The sequence below is a fragment of the Desmodus rotundus genome, chromosome 2, assembly GCF_022682495.2.
Source record: "Desmodus rotundus isolate HL8 chromosome 2, HLdesRot8A.1, whole genome shotgun sequence".
Classification (NCBI taxonomy): Eukaryota; Metazoa; Chordata; class Mammalia; order Chiroptera; family Phyllostomidae; genus Desmodus; species Desmodus rotundus.
Genome location: NC_071388.1, coordinates 76,959,677 through 76,976,589, shown reverse-complemented (window position 1 = coordinate 76,976,589; position 16,913 = coordinate 76,959,677). Strand labels below are relative to the sequence as shown.

General features: G+C 35.4%; 1 protein-coding gene across 2 annotated transcripts in view; it reads right to left on the bottom strand.

The window, feature by feature from the left end:
* The window catches only part of EPHA6 (EPH receptor A6), an 876,611-nt gene that overhangs the window by 184,793 nt on the left and 674,905 nt on the right, over positions 1 to 16,913 (bottom strand). For both annotated transcript variants that reach the window (XM_053918286.1, XM_053918285.1), the window contains exon 12: positions 12,809 to 12,937. In XM_053918286.1, the coding sequence (XP_053774261.1) occupies positions 12,809 to 12,937 (129 nt within the window). The remainder of the gene's footprint in view (positions 1 to 12,808; positions 12,938 to 16,913) is intronic.

The following is a 16,913-nucleotide window of genomic DNA, read 5'->3' as shown; positions in this document are numbered from 1 at the left end:
ATTGATCAGCATGCTGTTAAACAAAAAATGGGTCAAGAATGAGATTAGGGAAGAAATCAAAAAATTTCTGGAAACATATGAAAATGAACTCACAACAACCCAAAACCTATGGGACACAGCAAAGGCAGTCCTGAGAGGGAAGTTCATAGCCATACAGGCCTCCCTAAAAAAGATAGAAACATTTCAGACAAACAACCTAGCCCTACACCTACAAGAACTGGAGGAACAACAACAAAGACAGCCCAGAGCAAGTAGAAGGAAGGAAATAACCAAGATAACAGCAGAATTAAATGACATAGAGACTAAAAGCACAATTGTAAGGATCAATGAATCCAGGAGCTGGTTCTTTGAAAAGATAAACAAAATCGACAAGCCTTTAAGTAGGCTCATCAAGAAAAAAAGAGAGAGGACCCAAATCAACACAATCAGAAATTAAAGAAGAGAGATTACAACTGATACCACCAAAATACAAAGGATTGTAAGAAATTACTGTGAAGAACTATACGCCAAGAAATTTGAAAACTTAGGTAAAATGGACAAATTTCTAGAACAGTACAATCTTCCAAAACTCAATGAAAGTAGAAAGCCTGAACAAATCAATAACAGCAGACAAAATTGAAGCAGTAATGAAAAAATTCCTAAAACACAAAAGCCTGAGGACTGGATGGTTTGACAGGAGAATTCTACAAAGCATTTAAGGAATAGATAACCCCTATCCTTCACAGACTATTTGAAAAAATCCAAACTGATGGAAGACTCCCAAACTCTTTTTATGAAGCCAACATCATCCTAATCCCAAAACCAGATAAAGACACAACAAAGAAAAAAAACTTCAGGCCAATATCGCTGATGAACATAGACACTAAAATCCTCAATGAAATATTGGCAAACTGCATCCAGCAATACATTAAAAAGATCATACACCATGATCAAGTGGGATTCATCCCAGGGATGCAAGGATGGTACAATATTTGCAAATCAATAAATGTAATACATCACATAAACAAAAGGAAAGACAAAAATCACATGATCATATCAATAGATGCGGAAAAAGCATTTGATAAGGTACAGCACCCATTTATGATAAACACACTCAGCAAAGTGGGAATAGAGGGAGTATTCTTCAATATAATAAAGGCCATATATGAGAGACTACAGCCAACATCATACTCAATGGGCAAACACTAAAATCTTTCCTACTAAGATCAGGACAAGACAAGTTTGTCCACTTTAAGCACTTCTATTGAACATAGTATTGGAAGTTTTAGCCACAGCGATCAGACAAGAAAAGGAAATAAAAGGCATCCAAATTGGAAAGGAGGAAACAAAACTGTCAGTGTTTGCAGATGACATGATAGTGTACATAGAAAATCCTATAGACTCCACCAAAAAACTACTCAACCTAATAAATAAATATGGCAAAACTGCGGGATAAAAAGTCAATATCCAGAAATAAAAGGCATTTTTGTATACAACAATGAAACATCAGAAGCAGAAATCAGGAAAAAAATCTCATTTGAATAGTAACAAGAATAATAAAGTACCTAGGAATAAACCTAACCAAGGAGGTAAAAGACTTGTACTCAGAAAACTACACAACACTGAAGAAAGAAATTAAGGAAGACACAAACAAATGGAAGCATGTACCATGCTCATGGATTGGAATAATTAACATCATCAAAATTGCCATCCTACTCAAAGTGATTTATAGATTCAATCAATACCTATTAAAGTACCAATGGCATATTTCACAGATATAGAACAAACACTTCAAAAATTTATATGGAACCATAAATGACCCTGAATAGCTGCTGCAATTTTGAGAAAGAAGAAGAAAGTAGGAGGGATCACAATACCTTATACCAAACTGTACTACAAGGCCACTATAATCAAAACAGCCTGGTACTGGCATAAGAACAGACAGAAAAACCAATGGAACAGAACAGAGAGCCCAGAAAGAAACCCAAGCCTCTAGAGTCAGTTAGTTTTTGACAAAAGGGGCAGCAGTATAAAATGGTGTAAAAATAGTCTCTTCAACAAATGGTGTTGGGAGATATGTACAGCTACACGCAAAAAAATGAAACTTGAGCACCGACTTACACCATACACAAAATAAATTCAAGGTGGATAGAAGACTTAAATATAAGTCATGACACTATTAAAGTCATGGAGGAGACCGTAGGCAGGAAAATCTCAGATATTTCACATAGCAGTATTTTCACTGATATGTCCCCTAGAGCAAGGGACATAAAGGAAAGAATAAATGAATAGGATCTCATCAAAATAATAAGCTTCTGCATGACTAAAGAAAACAGTATTAAAATAAAAAGAGAACCAACAGTATGGGAAAGCATATTTGCTAATGACACATCAGACAAGGGTCTAATCTCCATAATATATAAAGAACTCACACGACTCCACTCTAAGAAGACAAGCAACCCAATTAAAAAATGGGCAAAGGATTTGAACAGACACTTCTCCAAGGAGGACATAGAGAGGGCCCAGAGACATGTGAAAAGATGCTCAGCATCACTAGCCATCAGAGAGATGCAAATTAAAACCACAATGAGATACCACCTCACACCAGTCAGAATGGCCATCATAAACAAAGCAACAAACAACAAGTGTTGGAGAGGTTGTGGAGAAAACAGAACCCTAGTACCCTGTTCGTGGGAATTCAGACTGTTGCAACCACTATGGAGAACAGTATGGAATTCCTCAGAAAACTAAAAATGGAACTGCCCTTTGACCCAGCAATTGCACTGCCTGGATTATATCCCAAGAACCCCGAAACACCAATCCAAAAGAACCTACGCACCCCAATTTTCATAGCAGCACAATTTACAAGAGCCAAGTGCTGGAAGCAACCTAGGTGCCCATCAGTAAATGAGTGGATCAAAAAACCATGGTACATTTACACAATGGAATTCTATGCAGTAGAAAGAAAGAAGGAGCTCCTACCCTTTGCAACAGCATGGATGGAACTGGAAAACATTATGTTAAGTGAGATAAGCCAAGCGGTGAAAGACAAATACCATCAGATCTCACTTTTAACAGGAACCTAATCAACAAAACAAACAAACAAGCAATGTATAACCAAAGACACTGAAATTGAGAATAGGCTGACAGTGACCAGAGGGGAGAGAGGAGGGAATTTAATGGGAAAAGGGTGAAGAGTTTGCAGGAATAATGATAAGGGACATATGGACAATAATGTGGGGGGATGGAAATAGGAGTGAGGTGGGGAGGGCTGGGGAGTTGGGCTGAGGTGGGGGAAAATGCAGAAAACTGTCCTTGAATAACAATAAAAAAATAAAAAAAAAGAAAACTGTAAACAACAACAAAAACGATGCCACATAAAAAAAAAAGCACTAGCATTTCTTCATCTAGGTTTGTCTAGTGTAAATTAGAAGGTATGAGGCTAAAGACTCGGAAGATAACTTTCCTGCCAGTTCCAGACAGCAGTGGCATACCATTTGCAGCCATTATTCTAGGGACGCTCAGTAATGTCTTTCTTTCCACTGAAAATTATCATCTGGGTGAAAAGATTTCCTCTGAATTAGAAGTGTCTCATTGACGAAGAAATTGCCAGAGATGCCTGATGTTAGCATGTGTCGTAACTATAAGACACTAACCATATTGCAAAATTTTAATAACATGAATTTTTTAAAAATGGCTTTCCTGATTTTGTATTACATTGATATTATAAGGAGCGGTGGGGGAAAATGGAGGCAACTATACTTGAACAATAAAAAAAGCTAAAAAATAATATAATGATAATGATCAAGTTAAAAACATTTGTTTTGATATTATTTGATTTTTGACTTTTTTGCTTTCTGATTATTATAAAAGATATAACTGATTATGCAATAATCAATAGTTTAATTACCATTAGGTGGCAATGAACAAAACAAATCAGATGGTATGCAGGGCCAGGAGGTAGGTGGAGGTAGGAGAGGCTATAAGGGGGATAAATGGTAATAGAAAAAATACAATAAACAATAAAATATTTAAAAACTTATCAGAGAATTCTCATGACTTAAAAAACTATATAGTGTCTAAGTTCAAAACCAAATTAAACTGTATGTCAAATAATTTTATGCTGCCTTTGTTCTTCGTATGAAAACTGTTCATGGTAGATAATTTAAAAATAGATACTCTACCTAAATTAGCACAGATATAATAATAAATGGCTTTAAAAAAATAAGTTCTTCAATGTGCTATGCACTTTTCTAATGGTTTTACATGTGTTAACTCATTTAGTCCTCACATCAACCCACGTGGAGAGTATAATTACTAGTTCAATTGAACAGATAAGATTACCGATGTGCTGAGAGTTCAGGCAACTTGTCCAGACACACAACGAGCAATTGGCAGAGCTCAGGCTTGAAGCCAGGCAATCTGGTTCGGGCCTCAGTGCTTGGCCATGTTGTTAGTCCTCCAAATAATACTTGGCTCCATATATAATCTGGAGAACATGAAGTATTACCCTAAATCTCAATGCCTCATCTTAGAAACACATCCTGGAAAGGCATGATGGACTGGCCACTGTCTTGTTCCCAAATATGTTTTGTCCTTGAGAAGTTCTAGAATTTTAAAGTGCCATAAAGCCTTATAATATTCTACATAAACAGGAAATATGTGCTAAGGAAGTTTTCTGAGAAAAAGCTTTAGATTTTGCCGTCCCCATCTTCCAATATCAGTTTATGATAATGATTTTAAGGTTCTTTTACAAATCAATTTATTTTTAATTATCCTAATATTCATATATATAAGGATTAAAAGGACTGAACTTTACCGGTTGAAATTTCAGGTTTAAAAGTCATACATGAGAACATTTAGGAGTAACATGTGATATGTTTCTGCAAAACCTCTGGAAAAAACATTGGGAAAACTAGTAACATGTCCTGAATGTCTTAGAAAAGAGTTCTGAAGCTTTTGGGAGAAAGTAAAAATATTGTCTTTTCCAGAAGTGCTTCAAATGCTCTGCTTTGCTCCCGGCTTCAAAAGTGTCTTATGGTTACAGAAATGATCAAATATTCAGCTCTTAGGTCTTTTGTATCTTGCACTAATCAAAAGGAAATTTATAAATAAAGAACTAACTAGACAGGCCAGAGTTGATGTATCTTAACTACACAGATTATTTATGGTGAGACTTTAATTATAATGGAGAAAATATTTGTTAAATGAATCATACACATGATATAAATTAAACTACTGACTACTTTCCTTTTTTCTTCCATGAAAAATGTTATTTTTAGCCTTTTCTGCAACTCTTGTAAGAAGTATAATTTCTACTTTTTAATTCAGTTTTGCTGAATATACTCCTTGTATGACCTCTGTGAACAGAACTGTGAAAAACCGCGATTGTGCCATAGGGCAACTTCCACTGTGCTGCTTCTTACAGGGTAGAAGAACGAACGCTGCCGTGAGACATGATTTGAACAGGGCTGGTCTGTCCCCACCTTACTCGTATTCCTAAGTGACCCAGCAGCTCACAAGGCCACGCATGCATGCTGCCCTGTGGGAGTCAGTGTGGTTCTCTGATGGGGACGAGGCACTTGAGCAGCTCAGTTTCTTGTCATGTTTCCAATTTAAGCAAAAACACACTGACACAACCACATCTACCAGCACAAAGACTAAACGCTGATGCGTATGGATACTCAGTTAATTTAGAAAGCTGTGTAAAGTTTTTCAGAATATTTCTTTGGGAGCAAAAATACTCTTGGGTAAATCTTTTGAAAGTGTTGATAGTGTCTTTGAATAGGACCAAAATAGATGGCACAATTTATAATAATAAAGCAAGATCTGTAGTGAATAGGTATGTTCTCAACTGAGAATTTAAGCAGTCATATATGTAAGATCCAGATTTTTAAGATTCAAGCTTATTCAAATGATAGGAATATAAAAGAAGCACTTGTGCTAGTCGGAAGGCATAGTAAGGCCAAAGGCTAAAACTATTTTAAGAATCTGAAAACAGAGAAGTAAAAAGAACTAGAAAAAATTGGGAGATTACTCAAAGGCTCTTTTAAGATTTTTCATGTCTTTCTGGCAGTACAAAAAAAAAAAGAAAGAAATTCTCTTTGTAAATGTCGAAGACCTTGATATCAAATGCATCCTGCAGCTTAGTATTTTTTTAATGCATTGCCAGTCTTACATAAAGATGACAATGCTTGCTATGTCAGTTAAGTATAATTATATATATAGAACATTGACTTTTTAAGAACATAACATTCTTCATTTGTGGATTTCAGGGTTCCGGAAACCTTCTGAAATTGTATGCAAACATTTAGAAAGGAGTCACGGCTGTAAGACAAAAGAAGCGTTTATGCTAATAAGAAGGCATAGCTAAGGTCAAAGGCTAAAACTGCTTAAAGAGTCTGATAACACAGAAGAAAAAAGAACTAGTAAAAACTGGAAATTACTCAAAGGGTTTTAAGGTATTTTTCATGTCTTTTTTCATATACATTTTTTGAGGGAAGAGAGTCTATGTCATTTTTGGCCAAGAAAGAAAGCGTAATCCACAAGGAATCTGAGTTCACGACCTGTACCCCAACATTATGGCCATCTGTCCACAGGAATTCTCAAACTCATAAAACTGCAATAGATTACTGTTTTTAATAAACCGAATGTTATTTGAAGGCTCAAATTATATCTTCAATTTTGTAAATGTTCTCATCCTGACTTTTCTTATTCCAACTGGTATCTTCAAGTTGTCTTAAGTTTTAAATCATCTTCCAACCTTCTGTGTATTTCTCCTCAAGTAAGTAACAAAAAACAAAAACAGTCTGGTGTATTGGCTTTAAACAATAGAGAAAGCAGGTCGAGTGCTACCTTGCTTGACATTATCCGTCTAGCTCCTCTTGTGCTAGTTTTAGAATCTATCAGTACATCCTCGAATGTGTTCTTAAATGACGATTTAACCCATAACTAACTCTTAAGAATATTTTAAAGGGGTTGCTTATGGGTGTATGACTAAATGCACTCACTCATGTCACCTTCCTTATGCTTCTGTGGCTGCGTGTGTTCTCTTTGTCATTTTATCAGTGACCCTTTCTTCTCTATGCCTCTTCTGAGTCCTGAAATAGAATAATCTTGGTCTTCTGCCCAGTCTGGCCCCAGAGTCCCCAATATAGTTTTCTAATCATTGCAGTTCTCCAGAGTTCCCTTCTGAAGCCTGCAGCTGCACAAACTTTTGGAAAGGAGAGATCTCTAGGGGAGAGCTGCACGGATGGGCACTGAGTGGCTATTGGGGCTTGAAATCACACAAATGCAAAGGAAGAAAGAAACAGGGAGTTAGAAATCCAGATGAAGGTCTTTCTTTTTACCACAGTTTACATTTTGAATCATTTACTAAGGACTGTACTTTGCAAATTTAATCCAGTTTTCCTATTCCTTTTATAGTTAGCTTTTAAAAACAAGAGTTTATTTATTTTTTTTAATGATAGGGGAAGGGAAGAAGAAAGAGAGGGGGAGAAACATCAATGTGTGGTTGCCTCTCACGCACCTCCCCTGGGGACCTGGCATGCAACCCAGGCATGTGCCCTGACTGGGAATTGAACAGCGACCCTTTGGTTCACAGGCCCCCTCTCAATCCACTGAGCTACACCAGCCAGGGCTTTTTATAGTTAGCTTTTGGTTTAAGTAGGTACATGCAGACATTCACTCATTCACATGTGTACCTCATTCAGGGTATTGGTAACATTCTCAACTGCAGAAATGTATAAAATATACACCTTCCAATGAAAGAAGATTTTTCCCTTAAAAATTTTATTAAAAAGTAAACCACTGTCTCTTATCTTTTATGTATATTCATTACAATATTTTGTTAAAGATAAAATAGGTAAATTGTCATATATACTACAAAAATATAAAAAGAATAACTATCCTCAGAAGAACTATAGTCAACAAAAATTGTCTTGTCAAAAGTGATTAATTTTGAAATGTCAAATTGTGAACTTAAAAGAAAGTTACTGACTTTTTTAAAATGCCTGAACATATGAAGAATTAAAATGAGTTACTTTGATTTTTGTGTATTGCAGTTTGATTGTGTTTAAAAGGTATATACTTTTCCATTTCTGATTTCCCTTGGCATATTGAGTTCACGCCTATTTTCCTTAACTCATTGTACATTCCTCAAAAGTCTGCCATCTAGTCTCACATATTTGCGGTATTGCTTTTCTGCATCAAAACCTGATAATATATTCATATTCACTAGATCCTAGATTCTCTGCAGCTCCAACATTATTCGTCATTCTTGGCTTATTTCTAACATCTAAACTATATGTCTTCTGAACAAAAAAATATTTGACTTGATAAAAATGCATGTGATATTTTCTCTGACTCCATATCAGATAGGATTTCACATGAACTATATAAAGAAAATATTGATAATCATTATTAAATGCACTTTGAAGACATTTTATTCTTGGCTCAGCATGGTAAGCCCTTTGCTATAAAAATGTCTAGATGGATGTTATTGGCTTATAGAAACCTGGATTGTAAATTCATTTCTTAACATTGCTAGTCAGGGGACAGTGATGGGAATGTGAAGAGATCTGGCTATTTGAGCTTAAGGCTCATACAAATCTCTTTCCAAAGGGTAAAGAAAAAATATTAAACTTCATTATTTATTATATACTTAGTATTTGCAAATCTCATTTTTGAATCCCAATGTGCTCATATTTCTCCTGCTATTTGACTCAGAGTAGGTGGAGGTATTGACAAGACAGTAAGGTGAAGACAACTATTCACTCCTTCTTTGCCATTTACTTTGAGCCTAATACGTGCCATACAATGGAAAGGATGTCAAAAGGTAAAAATGTCGAAAGAGGTGATATATGCGTAGCACTGTACTTACAGCGCAGGCAGAACAGCTGAGATGGGGCTTCAGAAGGACAGCTCCTCCATAACTCGCCAAGATTAACCACAAAGAAAGTCTTACAGAGATCTTCAAACTGATTTTCTTTTTTCACAATTTCCCTACTTCAAAATCCCTCATGCTGCCTATTTTCACTGCTTCCTCTTTCATAGACTTCACTTATAATTGATAAAGCTTATTAGTTTAAGGCATACATACATTTCAGTTTGGCCTAGAATCTAATCTATTATACATGAGTGACTTCATTTGTGAAAAATGTTATTTTCCAGTCTCCCACAAGTGACAGAAAACTGACAGAAAAATGCAAGCTAGAATTTTGTTGATCCAAATCATATCCAACCTAGGATATTATTTTCTAAGTTATCTCCAGATAACTTAGAAATAATAAATATTAGAATAATGAATATTCCTTTCTATTTTATAAATAAGTTTACTTTTTAAGACACATAGTGATATTGGATCTTATGTAAATTTAAGACACCATGTAATGTCAGATGGTTATTGTGAAGTGACCAAAAAACCATATGAGTGAAACTTCCATATATTACTCCATCATTATCATTGCATAACTTTATTTCTCAAGGACTTTACTACTCTGCCTTCATCTGTGTGTGTTCGGCGTGTGAAACCCTCAACAACATACAGGACTCTGGTAGAGGCAGAGTCTGTCAGGCGAGCCGCCAGTCTAAGATCCTATGTGTGATGAGTAGCCGATGGCACGTTAAAATTTTCTAGCCCACTTTGAAGTACTGTTCGACTGCAAAATTAAATTAAGGAATATTAGACATAGCAAAGAGAGCAAGCTGATCACTTTAGAGTATATCCCTGATAACATTTAGAATAGGCACTTTCATTCTTTTCAAGGGGTAGAATTTGATTTCATTAGGGAGGAATACAGTGGGAAGGACTTCGCTATTACAAAATATAACTTCAGTTATGTCATTCTGATTTCTCCTTTCTCTCCCCATCTCCTCTTCTCTCCACTCCTCTTCCCTCACTTTCCACCTTTTGCTCTCTCCTCTTCTCTTCTGTGATTTTCTTACTTTACTGGGTGACTACTATATGACTTGCTATTCAACTTTCAGCTAATTATTTCCTGGTGTTTTTCTTTACTTGAAACTAAGAATAATAAACATTTACTAGACATTTCTAGAAATAAGAAAGTTTATATATAGTGGTTTCTTGGTATCTGCACTGGATTGATTCCAGTCCCTTCCCCACAACCAGGATACCAAAACCCAAGGAAGCTGAAGTCCCTCATGTAAAATGGGTTGTGTACGCATACGACCGATATAGTGTATAGGCTACAGTAGGGTATACCCACACATCACTTCATTTGCATGAATTCAGCACAGTGCTCAGGGTGTGGCAGATTCAAGTTTTGCTTTTTGGAATTTTCTGGGTTTTTTTCTTGAATATTTTCCATCTGTGGTTGGTTGAATACGTGGATGTGAAACCCTTGAATATAGAGGTCCAAATGGAAACAATATAAATAATTGACAACTGTTACATAAATACTGATCTCAGGCTTGCCTGCTTTCTGGGTCTCATGATTCAGTAACTCTGGTATTGCAGTTAGTGTAGAAATAAGTTAAATGCTGTAAAATATCGCTCCTCGATGGCACAGTGTGATGTGAATGTGAAGGAACTGTTATAGACCAGACATGTATCTCATTTAAATTTGATTACAATAAGTGAGAACTAGATTAGCACTATCATTAGGATGAGTTTTGTGATTCTCGAAGGACACAGAAAATGTCTTCAGGGATGCTCTAAGTACTGCAACATACAGTCAATTGGGAGAAAGCCAGTTAATTACTGCCCAGTGGAAATCAACCTTTGGCCAGCTGCTCACAGTGCCGCGGTAGAGGTCAGGGGGGAACTGCTTCCTGCCCTCAAACTGCTCTCCGAAACTTCCAGGGGCATCAGTTCAGCTACTATATGGCAAAGAAATACTGTAGGGTTTAAAAAAATATGAAACAATAAAAACCCACGATTATGACCTCATTCCTTTTTACAAAAAATTATAAAGAAAATTCTTGGGAAATAAGCTATAGTTAAATGGAAGAGGATAAAAATTACCTCAGAAATCACAGCAGTCATTACTGAAAAGTAGCGGAGAAAGTGTGCAAGGATCACTTACAGGAGTTATATTAGCTAGGAAAAGTGAGTTAATTTCACTTTGGGGGAACAGGAACAAGTTTAGATCTATAAACATTTTATGAAGCCATTTTGTTACACCTGATTTATCGTTAAGTCATGAAAACTGAACTGAGTTTTCTCTGCTATGAAAGCTGGAGGCAAATTTGGCGTAAAGCCTAGAAGAATAGAATACGAGAGTGTTCTTTTAGCTCCGTCTCTGAAAAGTTGTTTCTGTGTATGTGTTCCAGAAATGGAATACTGCTTCTATCATTCTCAGGGGCTACATAACAAGGGTTTTTTTTTAAATCAGTGATGTTGAATAAGTCAAGTAACAATTGAACTTTCTTATGTCCTTTCTGCTAAACATACCTAATTCCACAAGATCTGTCATTGAAAGTTAAGAATTAAGCCATTAAAATCAAATAATCTATTCATGTCCTAATCCAATCACCGAGATATTGAGAATACATATGAAAGCTACAGTTTATATTTGCAACATCAACAACAACAACAACAAAATTCCTGTGCAATTGATATCCTTTTTATTTCTCAGGAGAGAAAAGTTGGCAAACACTCATCAGAATTAAAATTGCTAGTTTTCAATTCACATGATTTGGGTCCTTAATGTGTCAGTGTGGCGACGTTGGTCACAGAGTCTCCAGCCATGTCAGCAATTATCCAGTGACAAAACTAAATGACGTGAGAGCATGTTTATAGCTTGTTAACTTTTTGTATGTTTTAAGTAGATGAGTATAATTAAAAGGCAAAAGAAAAATGTCAATTTAATGTCCAAATGTCAATGGAATCTTGGGCTTTATTGGCATAATTTGGCTAGAAATGTGCATGTTGGGATTTCTTTTTTATTGGATTTCCCAGGCTTTTCACATGTTCTCAGTATATTGCTGACTGGGCCAGCCCTCCTGAATGCATTGGTGTCCTTGCCATAATTTGCAGCATAATTACTGATTATGATAAAAAGACAAGAATTATGATTAAAAACTCCAAGAATCAATATCTTAATGGTATTTTGCTAAGACATAGAAAATATAAAATGAGTTTACATCTTTCACATACAAGGGAAGAAGGCAGCCTGTTATTTTACAAAATAACAGAGAAAAAACAATTTGTGATTACAATAATACCATGGATAATCCATGAACTGATTTACTAAACTTAAAAATTGCATTTTAAAATATTCCACATCCTATGTTTTGTTTCTCTCATTGATAGAATATAGCTTTGGTCAGGTAGTTATTTTTAGGGAGAACTGCACATTAATTTTCTTTCTCAAAAATTTCTTCTAATGTGCTACTTTCTGGCTTTTCCTTAAATCATTTTTCTTTTATGAAATGAAATTTTAGTTAAATCTTTATCAACTCATCAGAAATGGAATTACTTTTTCTGTTAATGACACTCAGTTTCAAATGATCTTTTCTGGCCAATTCCAAGTGGCAATAGTAACTTAAGCTCATCCTTGTTTTATTCTTGAGTTACAGATTTGGGACCCGAAACTCTAGTCTTTATCTATGTAAAGACTCTCCCTAAAGAAGAGGCAGCACTCTGCTAGCTGGGTGCTCGTGTTGCAGATCCTTCCTCCACTTCCTTCATACCATTTCAAAGTACTGGGTAACATACATGTGATTCCTGCCTTTCAAAAAAGCCACTTGCATTTCTTTCAACAATATATTTTAGAAATACTTATTTTTGTACTGTAAATCTATCAACTGTGTGAGCTCAGTTCTACTGCTGTATATGGTGGCAGAAAATTTCACCTGAAATACCTACCAGCAGGAATCCTGGGGGGCAGTGATCCTTCTTCCCCTGGCACTGGATTCGGAGCCTGGATGCTATTTAAGAACCCCGCCCTCAGGAAGCTGGGGCAAAACGTCTCCACCCCAATGGCTGGGAAGGATCCTTTTAAGAGAGAAAAATTGACATTAATGAAAGTCTCCTTTCTGGAAAAGTTGTTTATCATTTCACTGGAATAGAACCTACAATCAACAAAGACATCAAACCTTACAAGGAAGTTATGAAATTAAAAGGAATGGAATGCATTTTCATTCATACATTTTTAAAATCAATCTAGTTTTTTTTTTGAAAGTACTTTAGTTACAATTAAAGACAGTTCAGAAGCATCGGAATGCTAAGATAAAATTTCCAAACGTACATTTGACAAAGGCGATGTAAATGCTCAAGTTACTGATGCTGTCTGTTTGCAGAATTCAAGTCTGTATGAGTTATGGACATGCAGAATATAGCCACAATAGTATCTGAAATCAATGCTGCACTGCAAAAACCAGTGCTTTATCTTAGGTGTATTAGTATTAGTGGGAAAAAAACCTTTGTGCCTTACATAATTGCATATGTTTTTGAAAGAGTGGGAAGAAAAACAACATACACTATTCTTAATTTGATACTTTTCCATTTGGGACAAGACATGAGAGTTTGCAATGGTAGAACCACATGCTTTTCCTTTTTTTTTATGCTTTTCCATTTTTAAGAAGGCAATTGTGAAGGAAAAAAAAAGAAATTACTTGGAAATTTATCTATAAAATTATATAATGAATCATAAAATAAAGGAATGTCAAGGCAAAAAAAGACTTTAGAGATCATCCAGTCAAAAAAATCTCACTTTACAGATCAGCAAACTGAGACCTGGAGAGGGAAAGTGGTATCACATAGCTGACAGACTTCCGGGATACATTTTTTTTTTTACTGTAGATGAAAAATAAATGACGAGCCACTTCCTGTTTGGGAGATTGCTCTTCTCTGAATATAAATTAGAAACCCTGTAGTTTGGGATTGTAGTAGCATTATTATTTTGGTATTTCAATGACCTTAAAGCCACACAAATAATTCAGAAGAAAATTTAATACATAAGTAGTATCAGGACATGGGCAGCACTGGTAATTGATATGGTAGATATACGTTTAAATCAAAATAATGCACTGAAAGCAAGTTACACTGATTGTTGTGAGACATGCGTCTTCTCTGGGCCCTCTGAAACCCCCTCAGGGCCAGCAGTTTTCACAGGTACACACCTAAGATCTCTCCTCCCATGCTCAGATTTAGCAAGTGCTTTAGTTTGGAAGAGACTTTACTGCTTCTTGACACAAATTTTACACCTAGAATAAGTTAAAATGTGAGGCTTCTTTGAACTTTGTCCAGGATTAAAGGGATCTGGTATACCATACTCTATATATCTGGCTTCTATGAAGATACTTGTTACTAAAGAGACGCTAGCATTTCTTAGATCTTCAGAGGTGTATTTATGAAAGAGCAAAGTTACAAAGAATGTTTTAATAGGCGAGTTCTATGCATTGTACACTGGATTAAAGACACTGTTGAAAGAATATCATGTACTGTGAACAAACTGGTTTTGTTGTTGATTTCATAGGGTTTAGTGAAATTTTCCAGCAGGGCTGATGTTCCTTAAACATTAAGAGGTGTAGAAAAAGTGCCAAGTCCTAGGCCAGAAATTGCTCCTGGGGTAACTTTTGATGAATAGAGAAACTAATTTCTCCATTGTCGCTGCATGGGGCATTTGTCACCAAGCTCAAAGCTAATATGTGTTCATGTGCAATGCTTCATCACTGTCTGAGAAAATGCCCATAATGAAGGCGCTGCACTGAATACCAGGTGGAGATAATTATATCACATATTTATACAGCATTCTTATTTAAAGTTACAAAAGAAATGGTGTTTTTTTCAACAGGGAAAATAATTACAGGAAATTCAAATTTTATTATATGCTGTGAAAAACAAAAATAATCCAATTTTAGCTGATTATGGATTTATTGAAGCCAAGTAATAGGAAGCCTAGTTAAAAATACTAAATCACACAGGAAAAAACATAACATAATTATGCACAGGAAACCAAAAGGGGTATAAATGTAATTATCTTAAAGGAAATTTGAGGAAAAACAAAAGCATGTAGAGCAGTGACTCTAAATAATGTTAATATACTTTATATTTAGAAATGTTTATCTGAGTTTTTGCTATTTTTGCCAACATTATTCCAAACTGTTACTTAGAAAAGATTTTTATTTTAACTCCTTGAAAGAAACTAAATACAAACATAATTTTATTGCCATAATTACATCGATTATTTTCTGTGCGGTTGTGACAGCCTGTCAGATTTAATAGCAGCTTTCATTTTCATAAAATTGCTGCATCATTTATAATGGCTTTGCTATGTTTCTTTACAATGGGTTAAAAGACCTTTTATTCACTGCGGCATATCTTCCTTAAGGAACTGTCATTTAAAAAATATCTGAAACAAATCCACAAACAAACAGAAAAACTGTTGTACACGAATATATATTTAGTTGAGACATCGCATTATGTGATAATAATGCCTTGTCATTTTTCTCCTTAAGGTCAGTCATGTCAGTAGAGATTGTATGAAACACCACACTTCTAAGTTTTCATAATTCAATCAGGAAAACTGAAATTATTCTTTGCTATAATTCCCTTATCTCTTTTTCTACAAGAAATTAAGTTCATGAACTTTTTCATATTTGATATGAAATACTTTGAGTCTGGGTTGCCCTGTTGCTTAAGTTGCTGACTCTCTTTGGCTTTTTTCTTAAGTAATTGCCGAATTTATTAATCAATTATATTGTAGCTGAAGAATAAATAATGTCTAATATCTGTAGCAGGAGAAATGTAAATTTTCACAAGTATTTTGTCTTCAGTTACATTCAGTGGGCTAATTATTTGTTAACATAAATTAAATTTTAATGTGATGAGAGTATTCCTCTAGCCATTACAAGCTTTAAATATAAGATGTGTCACTTAACACATTTTTCTACACCTCAGATACCTGCGTTTCCAGTTTGCTAGTGATCTTGACTCAGTGGGTTAGAGAGAGACCAGAACGTGACACTAGCGTTGCACTGTTTCTGATACTGAGTTACAAGCTGCCTGCGCGTCCTGAAATTTTATCTGTTGCTCTGGCAATCCTGCTCTGATAAAATTTCAAACAGTTACATGTAGCAGATGGACAATAGACACTATTAACTACTGGTGTAAGGTAATTTGATTGATGTAAGGCATTGGCTGCGTGGGTCAGTGATTTATCTGTCTTTCATTAGCTCAGTGGTTCTCAATGGCCCTGAGGGAGTGCTGCAAATTGTGAGTGGGGAAAGGCATTACCGCTGTTCAGTGGGTAAGGGCCAGGATGGATGCTAAAGGCATTGCAGTAAGTGGTATCCGGCCTGCACAAGGGAGAATTCTCCCTTGAAATGCTAGTAACACCTCCTGAGAAAAACTGTATGGGAATAAAGAACCTTAGAAAAAAGTAATTGCTAGTCCATTGGTCACATCATGAGACCACAGTGTGAAAAAGCAGAAGTTGATATATATGGCTTGCATCCTTGCACCTGGCTGGGTCTGTGAATGGAGGACATCGGTTATTCAGATTATCTGAAAATAATCTGGCCTGTCGAGTAAACAGTTTTCAAAGAACTATAATGAAATATATTTAACACAAACTATGAAACAAAATTCCATTTCAAATTTGGTATTGCAGCAATCTCCTTGAAATAACTTTACACTGGAAATTAGATATCAGTTAGAATTTATGTAAGGAAGACAAACTATGACCTTGTGACTCAATTTCCTCACCTGTAAAATGAAAATAACAACTGATTCTACCTTGTGGGACTGTTTGTGAGAATTAAATGAAAGTAAATGATCATAAGGATATGACAGTATTAGTAAATAGTGATAATTAAAAACATCATCCATTTAGGTGCGAAATTGAGATAAAGATTGATTAGATCTTCTAATGCAAATTGACCCTGCTTATGTAAAAACACAAATCCCTAATAGAAAAAATCCCTTCTTTGAAGATTTCATCAATAATTTAATTTTGATGCCAAAAAGT